The 12,223-nt window shown below is 38.6% G+C and overlaps 1 protein-coding gene across 3 annotated transcripts in view; it reads left to right on the top strand.

Annotated features, from left to right (window-relative positions):
• Positions 1-12,223, top strand: part of TMOD2 (tropomodulin 2) — a 65,750-nt gene that overhangs the window by 42,911 nt on the left and 10,616 nt on the right. For all 3 annotated transcript variants that reach the window (XM_047737781.1, XM_047737783.1, XM_047737782.1), the window contains 2 exons: positions 2,069-2,199; positions 4,220-4,327. In XM_047737781.1, coding sequence (XP_047593737.1) covers positions 2,069-2,199; positions 4,220-4,327 — 239 coding nt within the window. The remainder of the gene's footprint in view (positions 1-2,068; positions 2,200-4,219; positions 4,328-12,223) is intronic.

Below are 12,223 nucleotides of genomic sequence, written 5' to 3' on the forward strand. Positions count from 1 at the left end.
AGCATCTTTTCATATGCTTGCTTGCCATCTGTATATCTTCTTTTTTCAGGTGTCTATTAAGGTCTTTGGCCCAATTTTTACCCAGATTGTTGTCCTATTGTTAAGTTTTAACTTATTTTGGATAACAATCCTTTATTAGATCTGTATTAATTTTAGTGAAGTCCAGCTTTTCAATTCTTTCTTTTCATGGACCAAGCCTTTGGTGTTGTATCTGAAGAGTCATTGCCAAACCCTAGGTTATCTAGATTTTCTCCTGGGTATTCTAGGAGTTCTATAGTTTTGCATTTTACATCTAGGTGATACATTTTGAGTTAGTTTTTATGAACAGTATAATGTCTATGTCTAGATTCTTCTTCTTTTTTTTGTTTTGCATGTGGTTGTCTCATTATGCTAGCACCATTTGTTGTAAAGACCATCTTTTCTCCATTGCGTTGCCTTTGCTCCTTTATCAAAAATGAGTTGACTGTATTTATGTGGCTCTATTTCTCGGCTCTCTCTTCTGTTCCATTGATCTATTTGTCTAGTCTTTCACTACTGCCACACTGTCTTGATTACTGTAGCTTTATATTAAGTCTTAGAGTCTGGTAGTGTCACTCCTCTAACTTTGTTTTTCATTTTCAATATTGTGTTGGTTGTTTTGGGTCTTTTGCCTCTCCATATAAACTTTAAAAGTAGTTTGTTGATAAATACAAAAGAACTTGCTGGGTTTTTTACTGCAATTGCATTAAATCTATAGCTCAAGTTGAGAAGAACTGACATCTTGACAATATTGAGTCTCTCCCAGTATCTCTCCATTTAGTTCTCTTTTATTGTTTTCAATAAAGTTGTATCGTTTTCCTCGTATGGATCTTGTACATATTTTGTTATATTTATATGTATTTCCTTTTACATTAACTTTTTTTCAGACTGTGGTTCTCTTCTTTTATCGGTACATGTAGGTTTGCCATATTCTTTTAATGAATAGGTAGCACCTTATTATGTGATATGCTGTAAGTTATTTAGCCATTTTCACATTGGTGAAATTTTGTTTATCATGTTTTGCTGTCACAAGCAACAGGTCAGTGAACAACCCTAATATATGTCTTTATGTGTCCATGCTATTTTTTTCTGTAGATTAGACTCTAAATACATAATTGTTGAGTCATAGAGTACCGACATTTTCCATTTTGATAGGTGAGGCCACATGACTCTCCCAGAAAGTTGCATCAGTTTATTTTCTCACCAACAACATAAGACAATGTGTTTCCCTCCACATTGCTGCCAATGGCACATGTTATCTCTTTTCACTTTTTTTTTTTTTTTTTTTTTGCTACTCAAAGGGTATTTCATTTTTTTATTTCACAGTTTAATGACTTTTTATATTTTTGGTTGAGTGGCAAAGACTCTTCTGATCATATTATTTGTTCATTTCTAATTGACTTGTCTACTGATCTGTAGGAGCTCTGTGTATATTGAGATATTAACACTGTGTATGTTTAATATATGCTGCAAACATTTTCTGTTAACTGCTTTTGAGAATTGTTCCATTTTGCCTTTCTATCCCTTTCTCTTTCCATATCTTTGTCAAAATTAAAGCTCCAAAATGGGTATCTGAGAAGGGTGGGTATAGTCAAGAGGCCAGAGGGGACACCTGGCTGGCTCTTGATCTTGGGGTCATGAGTTTGAACCCCATGTTGGGCATGGACCCTACTTAAAAAGAATAAGTAAACAAATAAATATTTTTAAAAAATATTCCAGAAGAACAGTATGGTTTTGGAAATGAAAAGACTCTATTTCTTTTTTGCATCTCAGATCCTGTGGCTTGATTATTATAGTCTGAAAGTAGTCCATATACAGCAGGTGAAACTGTAACTCTGAACCATACCATTCCTATGCTTACTTTGTTGAGAATAAGCTGTACTATCATTGATATTAGAGTATTATCGGAATCTGAGCATAGGAAGGAAAGTGTGTTTTGGGGGAAGTCATCTCTGATTTTGGCAGGAGAGCCCCTACATTTTCTTTTTAAAATTAAAATTTGTTTTAAAAAAAGAGCAAAAATAAAATATAATTAAAATTTATGTGTTAGATGTGGTCAAAGGTGAGAAGGTCAAGCCAATATTTGAGGAACCGCCCAATCCTACTAATGTGGAAGTGAGTCTGCAGCAGATGAAAGCCAATGATCCCAGCCTGCAAGAAGTCAACCTCAACAACATTAAGGTATTTCATTATGGTTATTGTCAGTCACTTGATGTATCATGAAGTTAGAAAATTTAACAGCAATAACCGATTGCCTGCTTTCACACGTGGTTCCAATCCCTTGTAGTCCCCAATTATGAGGCAAGATATCCTGTTGCAAAGAAGGAATTTTTAAAAAGTGATTTCTGGAATTCTTCGGAAAGAATCGTAGTATTTGTGTTAAACATATAATATTGGTTACCTACTGCTGGGTAGTAAATTACTCTAAAACCTGGAGGCTTAAAACAACAAACATTATTTCACATAGTTTTTGAGTGTCAGGAATCTGGACTTAGCTGGGTAGTTGTGGCTCGGGGTCTCAAGTGAGGCTGTTAGTAAAGCTGTCATCAGGGGTGTAATCATCTGAAGGCCTGACTGCGGTGGAAGGATCCACTTTCAAGATGGCACACTCATGCGGTTGTTGGCAGGAGGCCTCCTTTTCTCACCACATGCATGGGTCTCTCCATAGAGCTGTCTCAGTGTCCTTGTGTCATGACGATGTGCTTCCCTCAGTGCAAGCCGTCAAAGAGAAAAAGAACAAACAGGAAGCCACGGTGCCTTTTATGGCCTATTCCCTGAAGTTACAATTGTTACTTCTGCTTTATTCTCTTTGGTAATTAGTCATGTCACTCTCAAAGAGAGGGGAAAGAAGGGTGTGTGTGAGATAGATAGATGGACAGATAGAGGGAGAGAGAGAGAGAACATTGCCTGTATCTATTTTGTTGCTTCTTTTTGGGCCAACATCTGCCATTTAATAATAATAATTGGCTTACATTGAGTACTCACTCTGTGCCATACCCTTTGCTAGATACTTGAAATTCAATACAGTAGTTCCCTGTTGTCTGTGGTTTTGCTTTTCATGATTTCAGTTACCCTCAGTCAACCACAGTGCAGAAGTAGGTGATCCTCCTGACGTACTGTCAGAAGATCAGGAGTAGCCTAACCTTATATCACGGTGCTTATGTCATTTACCTCACCTCACCTCACCTCACCTCATCACATGGGCATTTTATTATCTCACATCACAAGAAGAAGAGTGAGTATAGCTATATTTTGAGAGAGAGAGAGACCACAGTCATATAACTTTTATTATAATATATTTTTATAGTTACTCTATTATTGGTTACTGTTGTCAATCTCTTACTGTGCCTAACTTATAAGTTGAACTCTATCATAGCTATGTATGTATGTATAGGAAAAAAACAAAATACATATATTGTTTAGTGCTATCTGTGGTTGCAGGCACCCATGGATAAGGGGAGACTACTGCATTTCATTTAATCTTCAGTGCCACTTAAAGGGGTTAAGTTGCTCATGGCCACAGAGCTAATCTGTAGGCATTCAGGACTCATGTCACCCTCTAGTGCACCCCATGTTGCCTCCCTCCCAGTGGTCAGGACCGTGCTGAGTGCTGTGGAAGAGGGAGTAGGAATCATTTGGTCTTTATTCTGAAAGTCTTATATTAGGAGAAAAACACTAAATAAATAATTACAATGTGATGTGGTAAACCCCCAAGTGTTATGGAATTGCAGCTGAGGAATTTTTTCATCTTGCCTAGGGGAGTCAATAAACAAAGGAGGTGATATTTCAGCTAGGAATTAATCAAAGAAAAGGACAATAGAATTTCCAGGTGAAGGGAAAAGCATACCTGAGGGTGTGGAGGAGAGAAAGAGCATGATATGTTTAAAGATTGGCAAGTAGGTCAGTCTGGCTAGAATATAATGAAAGAGAAAAGGAGGGAAGTTGGGTATGTACATAATTTCTTGGCTAAAGTGAACAGAAAGGTGATGCTAGAATGTCTTATTGTGTTAGATTCCCTTATTAGACACTAAGTGGTGCTACTGGCCAGGAAGGCGTGGTGGCTGGAAGATGGCTAATGAGTCTTTTAGAAAGGATTTAGCTATCTAAACCCATCAGGTATTTAAAAGCTGTGGGTCCTTGACTTGGGGTAGCTGGGACTACCAGAACAGTTTATCAACTATCTGTGTCTTCTTCATTTTAGAACATTCCAATTCCAACCCTGAAGGAATTTGCAAAAGCTCTGGAAACCAACACTCACGTAAAGAAGTTCAGCCTGGCTGCAACCCGTAGCAATGACCCTGTGGCAATTGTGAGTAAAATTTAGAAAAAAAATTTTTTTTAGAAATATAACCTAAGATTGCCTGGGTGGCTCAGTTGGTTAAGTGACTGCCTTTGGCTCAGGTCATGATCCTGGAGTCCCAGGATCAAGTCCCACATCAGGCTCCCTGCTCAGTGGGGAGTCTGTATTTCCCTCTCACCCTCCCCCCTCCCTCTCTCTCATTCTCAGTCTCTCTCTAATAAATACAATCTTAAAAAAAAAAAGAAATATAACATGAAAGTATTTAATTCAATAGAAACTATCTTTAATTTGTTTTACCAATTAACAATTTTTAGATCTGATAAATGTATTTTCTACACAGTTAAACACCATCAGTTATAATGAGACAATAAAACAGAACCCAAATGTTAGGCACTTTGAATTAAATAAAATTTTGTGAGCACTACACTTTTAGGTGAAAGAAATAAGATTGGATTTGTCATTTAGCTAAATAAATATTTAGAGTTTGCTCTGCACTTAGTACAAGTTTTCTGAAACTTTTGTATCTACGTGAACATTCTGGCACAGTCCATGGATGTTATTAGACCCCCAAATCCCATAGGAAGTCAGCACATATAAAAGGATATTTCATTTTAATCTTTGAAATGGATTAGTATGTTTCAAAAATACTTTAAACAATGAAATCTTAAAACACTTTTTTAACACTGTTAACCAGAATGTGAAAAGAATAACCAATCAAAAGCCCTGTTCCTGGGTGGGAGATTGGGTGAGCCTTGTGGTGGGTATTAAGGAGAGCACATATTGCATGGAGCACTGGGTGTGGTGCATAAACAATGAATTCTGGAACACTGAAAAGAAATTTTAAAAATAAATAAAAATTAAAAAAAAAAAAGCCCTGTTCCTTCCATGCATTTTAGGTAATTTGACTAAATAAGGACACCTTGGACCCAAGTAAGCACTACAACTGTTACCACCATCAATGTTATTACTATTAATAGCTAACATTTCTTGGGCAATTAGTAAATGTCAGCAGTAATCTCTGTGCTTTACACACATCAGCTAACCTAATCCTCACAGTAATATTACGAGGTATGTACTATTATTAGTTCCCACTTTAACAAATAAGCAGTCTCAGGCTCAGAGAGGTTAAGTATCTTTTCCAGGGTAACACAGCCAATAAGTGGTACCACTGGGTTTTTCTGGTACTATAAGCAGGATGCTTTAGCCATCAAGCTATGCTTGATGTACATTTGTACACCATGCCTCCCTGTCATACAATTGCTAAAATATGTCAGTTTGGGGCAGCCTGAGCATCAGACTGTGGTTCTATAAACATCTAATGCTCAGCCCTTGAATCAAGCTGGAAAAACAAGTTTTCTTGACTTGATGTGATTTAAAGTAACATGTCTGTTGGAAGACCTAAAATAGCGTTAAAAATAGGTAACTTGTGAGAGGTTCCTGGGTGGCTCAGTCAGTTAAGCATCTGACTCTTTGGATTTCGGTTCAGGTCATAATCTCAGGATGGTGAGATCCAGCCCCAAGCTGGGCTCTGCACTGAGCATGGAACCTGTTTAAGATTCTCTCTCTTTCCCTCTGCTCCACCCCTAAAAAATAAAATAAAATAAAATAAAATAAAATAAAATAATATAACTAAAATAAAATAACAGACAATATGAAAAGTAGTGGCTACCTATCCCAGCGCTGGCACTGAGTACATGTTCGAACACCACTTGTTGAAAGAATGAACGAACATGCTCTCCAAATTCTCAGCAATCAAGACTATTTCCACGCTGTCAACAGCATGTATAAAATAAGTATTCATGTAACAGGGACTAAGCTACAGAACTGATGTTTTCACCAGCAATTACTACATATGTAAATGTGTAAATTGAAAGCAGTTTTGAATTTGAAACCTATAATTAAAATAGAAAAAGAGAGGGTGTCTGGGTGGCTCAGTGGGTTAAAGCCTCTGCGTTTGGCTCAGGTCATGATTCCAGGGTCCTGGGATTGAGCCCATCGAGCTCTCTGCTCAGCGGGGAGCCTGCTTCTTCCTCTCTCTCTGCCTGCCTCTCTGTCTACTTGTGATCTCTCTCTCTGTCAAATAAATAAATAAAATCTTAAAAAAAAGAAAAAAGAAAAAGAGCAGAACCACATCATCGGTAAAGGTGAAGTTAACAATTTAAGGATTTTTATCAGTATATGATTTATATAACCTCTGTTGTTTGGTAGATTTGTTTTCAATAAAGCAAAATATTCGCAGTACATTTTGTATCTAAGTGACTAAAGGGATGAATAAAGAAATGATTGTCACCTCAATATAATATGTTGCAGTAAAATTGCAGGGATGGAAATAGGTTATAGTCCATTGTCAATACCACCAGCTAATAGTCTAACTCTTTTACCCGGTCAAATAGATAACTTGCTAAAGGACTAAATAAATTCTAAATCTAGTAAACTCTTCCATACTGTTTCTAATGCAGCAACCATGTGTTGATTGCCTATCATGTGACAAGCACACCACACAACTGAAAGGAATAGTTACAGTCCTTAGGGTGTGAAGCCACAAGCCTCTCTGGCCTAATTCCTGGGTGGGATCCTATCGTCCAGCCCTCACCTGGTAGCCCTCAGATGGTTCTCTTTTCAGCCATGCCAGATCCAAGAAAGAACCTTTCTGTAGGTTGAAAATTGGTTGATTACCCCAGAGGCAACAGAGATCTTCAAAAGGTGATTGACTGAACAACTCACTGTAAAGAATTAAAGATGGGGGCTCCTGCCTGGCTGGGCTGGCTCAGTTGATACAGCATGTGGCTCTTGATCTTGGGGTTGTGAGTTTGAGCCCCACTTTGGGTATAGAGATTACTTAAAAAAAAAAAAAATAAGAAGAAGAAGAAAAGAATTAAAGATCAGTGTTAAAGCAAAGAATTTCAAGAAATTTTTCTTTTTAAAATTCACAAACGGAAGGGTGCCTGTACGGCTCAGTCAGTTAAGCATCTGTCTTTGGCTCAAGTCATGATCCCCAGGTCCTGGGATTGAGTGCCACATCAGGCTCCCTGCTCTCAGGGTAGCCTGCTTTTCCCTCTCCCTCTGCCCACCTCACTCATTCTCTTTCTCTGCCCACCCTGCCCCATGTCAAATAAATAAAATCTTTTAAAAAGCTGCAGAAAATTAAGTTCAGAAACAGATTCAGTGAGGCACTTGTGGGATTATTGTGAACGTACGCAGATTATGTGTATGTGAGATGGCGTTATCCCCATTCTACAGATGAGGCAACTGAGGCTTGAGTAACTTCACTAAGATTACACAGCATGTAGACAAGCCAGGAAGTGCATTTAAGGAACCTGTAATCAAGTTCAGTTCACCATGCCCCAAGCACTTCTGTGTAGCCACATCTTTAGCAGGGAGCAGAAAAAGTCCAGATACATTAAAAAATGCTTTTACTATTAACAATGATGCCATATAAAAGTCATGAGTTTAGGATGACACTGTTCATAACAAATAAAATGAGAGCCACAGATGTAAGCCACAGGTATGATTTAAAATTTTTTCTAGTAGCCACATTAAAAAAAAAGAAATCAATGGAAATCATTTTAATAATGTATTTTATTTAAACCAATATGTCCCAAATATTATTTCAAAATATAATTTGAAAGTGTAATAAGGTATTTTCCTTACTTTTTTTCATACCACATATTTGAAATCCAGTGCAAATTTTCCATTTACAGCACGTCTTAATTCAGACCAACCATTTTCCAAGGGCTTAAGAGCCACATGCGTCTTGAGGCTACCCTCTGGATGGTCCAGGTTTGGATAATGCAGGACCCTAGCTTTCCATATAATCCTGCAAAGCACAGAAAGCAAAACCTCCTCTTTAAAAATGTATTTCTAGGGGGACCTGGGTGGCTCAGTGAGTTAAAACCTCTGCCTTCGGCTTGGGTTGTGATCCCAGGGTCCTGGGATCAAGCCCCGCATTGGGCTCTCTGCTCAGCAGGGAGCCTGCTTCCTCCTCCTCTCTCTCTCTGCCTGCCTCTCTACCTACTTGTGATCTCTGCCTGTCAAATAAATAAATAAAATCTTTTTTAAAAATGTATTTCTACTGTAACTATTTATATAACATTTAAGAAATCTAGTCTTCGTTTTACTGATGTTATCCCTAGCACATGTAATAGATGCTTAAATATTTGCTGAACTGAAATTAACTTGGGCCTGCAGCCCAGGGTTATGTTTGGCTGGGTCTCCCCTGTTTTGTTCAGTATGAGAAAAGTGTTTTCTCAGTTTAAAAGAAAGTGGCAAGATCCTGGCTACTTGCCAGGAAGTCCTGCAACTTTTTTTTATAAAGGCCTAATTGCTTCGACATTCTGTTATTCTAATAATGAACATAAATCTTGAAGCCTGGAGTGTCCATAAGGAAAAGCCTGATGTATTTCCTTCTGATGTTCTAATTAAAATGTGTACATTTAATTCTAATTAAGGACCTAGCAGTGAATAAATAACGCTTTAATTTACATGGTGTACAATGATGTCAGTCCAAATCTTTGAGCTTTCTTTGCAGTTAAAGCAACTGTTTGACTAATACAAAAGGATTATTCTTCTAGTCTGGTGCTTCTCAACTTGGGGTAATTTTGCCCTCCAGGGGACATTTGGCAGGGTCTGAAGATATTTTTTGGTTGTCATGACTGGGAAGAGTGCTGTTGGCTTTTAATGGGTCTCAGAAGCTGCTAAACATCCTGCAGGACACAGGATAACGTTCCACAACAAAGAATCCTCTGGTCTCAAACATCATTGGTGCCAAGGTTGAGAAATCCTGTTCTGGTCCCAAGTTAGATTCCTTCTCTTCCTTCTTCCTGTGTTTTCCACCATAAAAACAATTAAAATCATTAAGAAGTTCCTTGTTCCATTTCCCAGAGCAATCAGTATTAGCAATTTTTTTTTCATTCTTTTAATTGTTGTCTTTATGACTTTAATCAAAGTGGTTCTCAATCCTGAAATAAAATCTTTTCTTAAAAAAGAAAAAAGGGGGGGGCACCTGGGTGGCTCAGTCAGATAAGCATTTGCCTTCAGCTTAGGCCATGATCTCAGGGCTTTTTAAAACTACAGAAGTCCAGAGTTGCCTGGGTGGCTCAGTCAGTTGGGTATCCTGCTGCTTGGTTTCGTCTCCAGTTGTGGTTTCAGGGTGGTGGGATTGAGCCCTGGTGTCGGGCCGTGTGCTCTGCATAGATTCTGCTTGTCCCTCTCCCTCCCCACGACCACCACCCCCTCCCCCCGCTTCTACTCTCTCTCTCTCTCTCTCAAATAAATAAATAAATAAAATCTTTTAAAAAATTATATAGCAATCCAAGCTACAGCCCAAGATTCTGATTTAATTCATCTGGGGCGGTTTATATATTTAAAGCTTCTAGATCATTCTAACATGCAGGCAGAGTAGAAAACCCCTGATATACATACTTTTTTGTTTTTGATTTATCATCTTAGGTAATTTTTGTTTCTCCATTAGAAAAGCTGAGAGCGATTCTATACTCTGCCTTCATCCCTCTCCTTTTTTTTTCTCTAAATTGTAGCTATTCCATTGTTTTCACATATTTCAGCTTTATATATGTTTATGCCCTTATAGTCTATGTTTTGTATATGGATTAATTACAAAAATTTAAAACTTTTCACCAGTATTTACAATTACCTGGCTATGTAAATGTGTAAATCTCCGTTTTCATGGGCCTTGCTATCTACTGACTAATGCTGGTCTGAGTCTTGTTCCTTTGTAAGTAACTTGTTTTTTCTTACTAGAAACTTTTAGGACTCTCTTTTCCCTTGGAGTTCTGAAATTTCACTTGTATGTGCCCGAGCATCCAGTGGGTTCTTTCAGATGAAGACTCATAACTCTCAACTCTAGGAAATTTGTTTCCTATTTAATTTTTTTCCCTTCTCTTGTCTTTTTTTTTTCTTTTGTCCTTCTGAAACTCCTACTAAATGAGTGTTGAACTTCTTTGTCTTTACCCATACCTTTTAATTTGTCTTATATTTCCTAGCTTTGTCTTTTTACTCTATCCTTCTCAAGAATATCCCCAGATTTATGTTCTCACTCACCAACTTAGTCTTTCAGCCATGCTCATTTTGTAATTCTGGATGTCCATTACTTTTCCTTATTTCAAGGTAGTATTTGAACTTCTCAGAACATTTTCTTATTCAAATTCCTCTTTTTTTCTCCCCACAATAGCCAGTGTTTATTTTATGGATACAGTGTATTTTCTTTCTTTTTCTTTTTTGGTGGGAAAGAAGAGGGAGAATAACAATTAGAAATTTTACATTAGTTTCTGTTCCCTGAATAATCTCTGTTCTCTCTATGGCATATTGTCCATTTGGCTAACTTGACTTTTCTCTTCCATGAGGTTGGTTTTCCTACTTTGTCTGGCAATCACTGGTTGCCAGACTTGCAGAGAACGAGGTGGTATTGTGTAAACCTGGATCATTTCCTCGAAGTTGTGTTGATCTGTTTCACCAATAGACCTCTCCTTAAAAGGGAAGCCCTTTCTGTTTCCTATTTGTCACCATCCAACAGGCTATGTATTTTATTAATTTATCAACTGCCTTCTTAGGACAGAGATTTTTGTTTTCTCTGCAGCTGACACATTGTAGTAGCCCAATAAATAGTCTTTTGTGAATGAATGAATGCTTTTGTAAGCAGGCAGGTGGATTCACTGGCAGCGCCCTCTGAAGAGTGAGGAGCTGACAAGTGGCTAGGAGTATCCCACAAGTCACAGCTAGGAGGGCTTCACTCTGGGAGGGGTTCATTCCTGCACATGGCTGCCTCTCCTCTCCATTTCTCCTACATAGTATCTGATGGGAGGTGTGAAGGTGCCTCTGTTTCTGCACACCTTCCATCTCAGGTCCTAGCCTCACAAGAGGCTCTTCCTGGGAAGGTTTTCATTGACAGTGGTGCTGGCAGGTGTTTCTTTTCCAGGAAGATGCAGGGAGGATGTGCTTTCCATCTGCTCTAGCTGTTCCACTGTTCTTTTTTAAAGATTTTTTTTTTTTTTTGGACAGGGAGAGAGGGATCACAAGTAGGCAGAGAGGCAGGCAGAGAGAGAGGAAGGGAAGCAGGTTCCCCACTGAGCAGAGAGCCCGATGTGGGGCTTGATCCCAGGACCCGAGATCATGACCTGAGCCAAAGGCAGAGGCTTAACCCACTGAGGCACCCGGGTGCCCCCGGTCCATTCTTTTTTTTTTTTTTTTTTTAAGATTTTATTTATTTATTTGACAGAGAGAAATCACAAGTAGGCAGAGAGGCAGGCAGAGAGAGAAGAGGAAGCAGACTCCCTGCTGAGCAGAAAGCCCGATGTGGGGCTTGAACCCAGGACCTGGGATCATGACCTGAGCCGAAGGCAGCGGCTTAACCCACTGAGCCACCCAGGCGCCCCCCCCCCCCCCCCCCGGTCCATTCTTAAGACAGTTCTTTAATGAGATGCCCTGGTCGGGACTTACTTCTGGTGTCTCAGGCAACAGCTTTTTTGGTGGTCATTTCTCCACCAGTCTGTCTTTTTTCTGTATTTCAGCAATTCTTCAAAGTAGTGGCCCTCTGTTTTTTGTTTTTCTTGCACTGTGAGAGTTCGGTCACTTAGAAATGGTAAGTGGCAAACTTACCATTTTTTCTTCATGGCTGTGGCAAACTTTGGGTAAAAGGAGAACAGGCAGGTGCATGTATATATCTCTTGTTTTGAACTAGAAGTGTCCAGTGGATTTGCCACTCTGAATGGTAATTATATTACAAAAGTTATTTTCGAGGAATTCTAATTTATAGATGACCTGAAATAATATGACTAAACCAGTAGTGCCACATGCTAGTCAACAATAAAGTGTTCTAGTCAACAGTAAAATAATTCTGAGATCAGGTCCTTTCTACATTTCTTCTAATGTTTAAATGTCTTTTTCTTGGGG

Source organism: Lutra lutra, chromosome 7 (genome assembly GCF_902655055.1).
Source record: "Lutra lutra chromosome 7, mLutLut1.2, whole genome shotgun sequence".
NCBI classification, from domain to species: domain Eukaryota; kingdom Metazoa; phylum Chordata; class Mammalia; order Carnivora; family Mustelidae; genus Lutra; species Lutra lutra.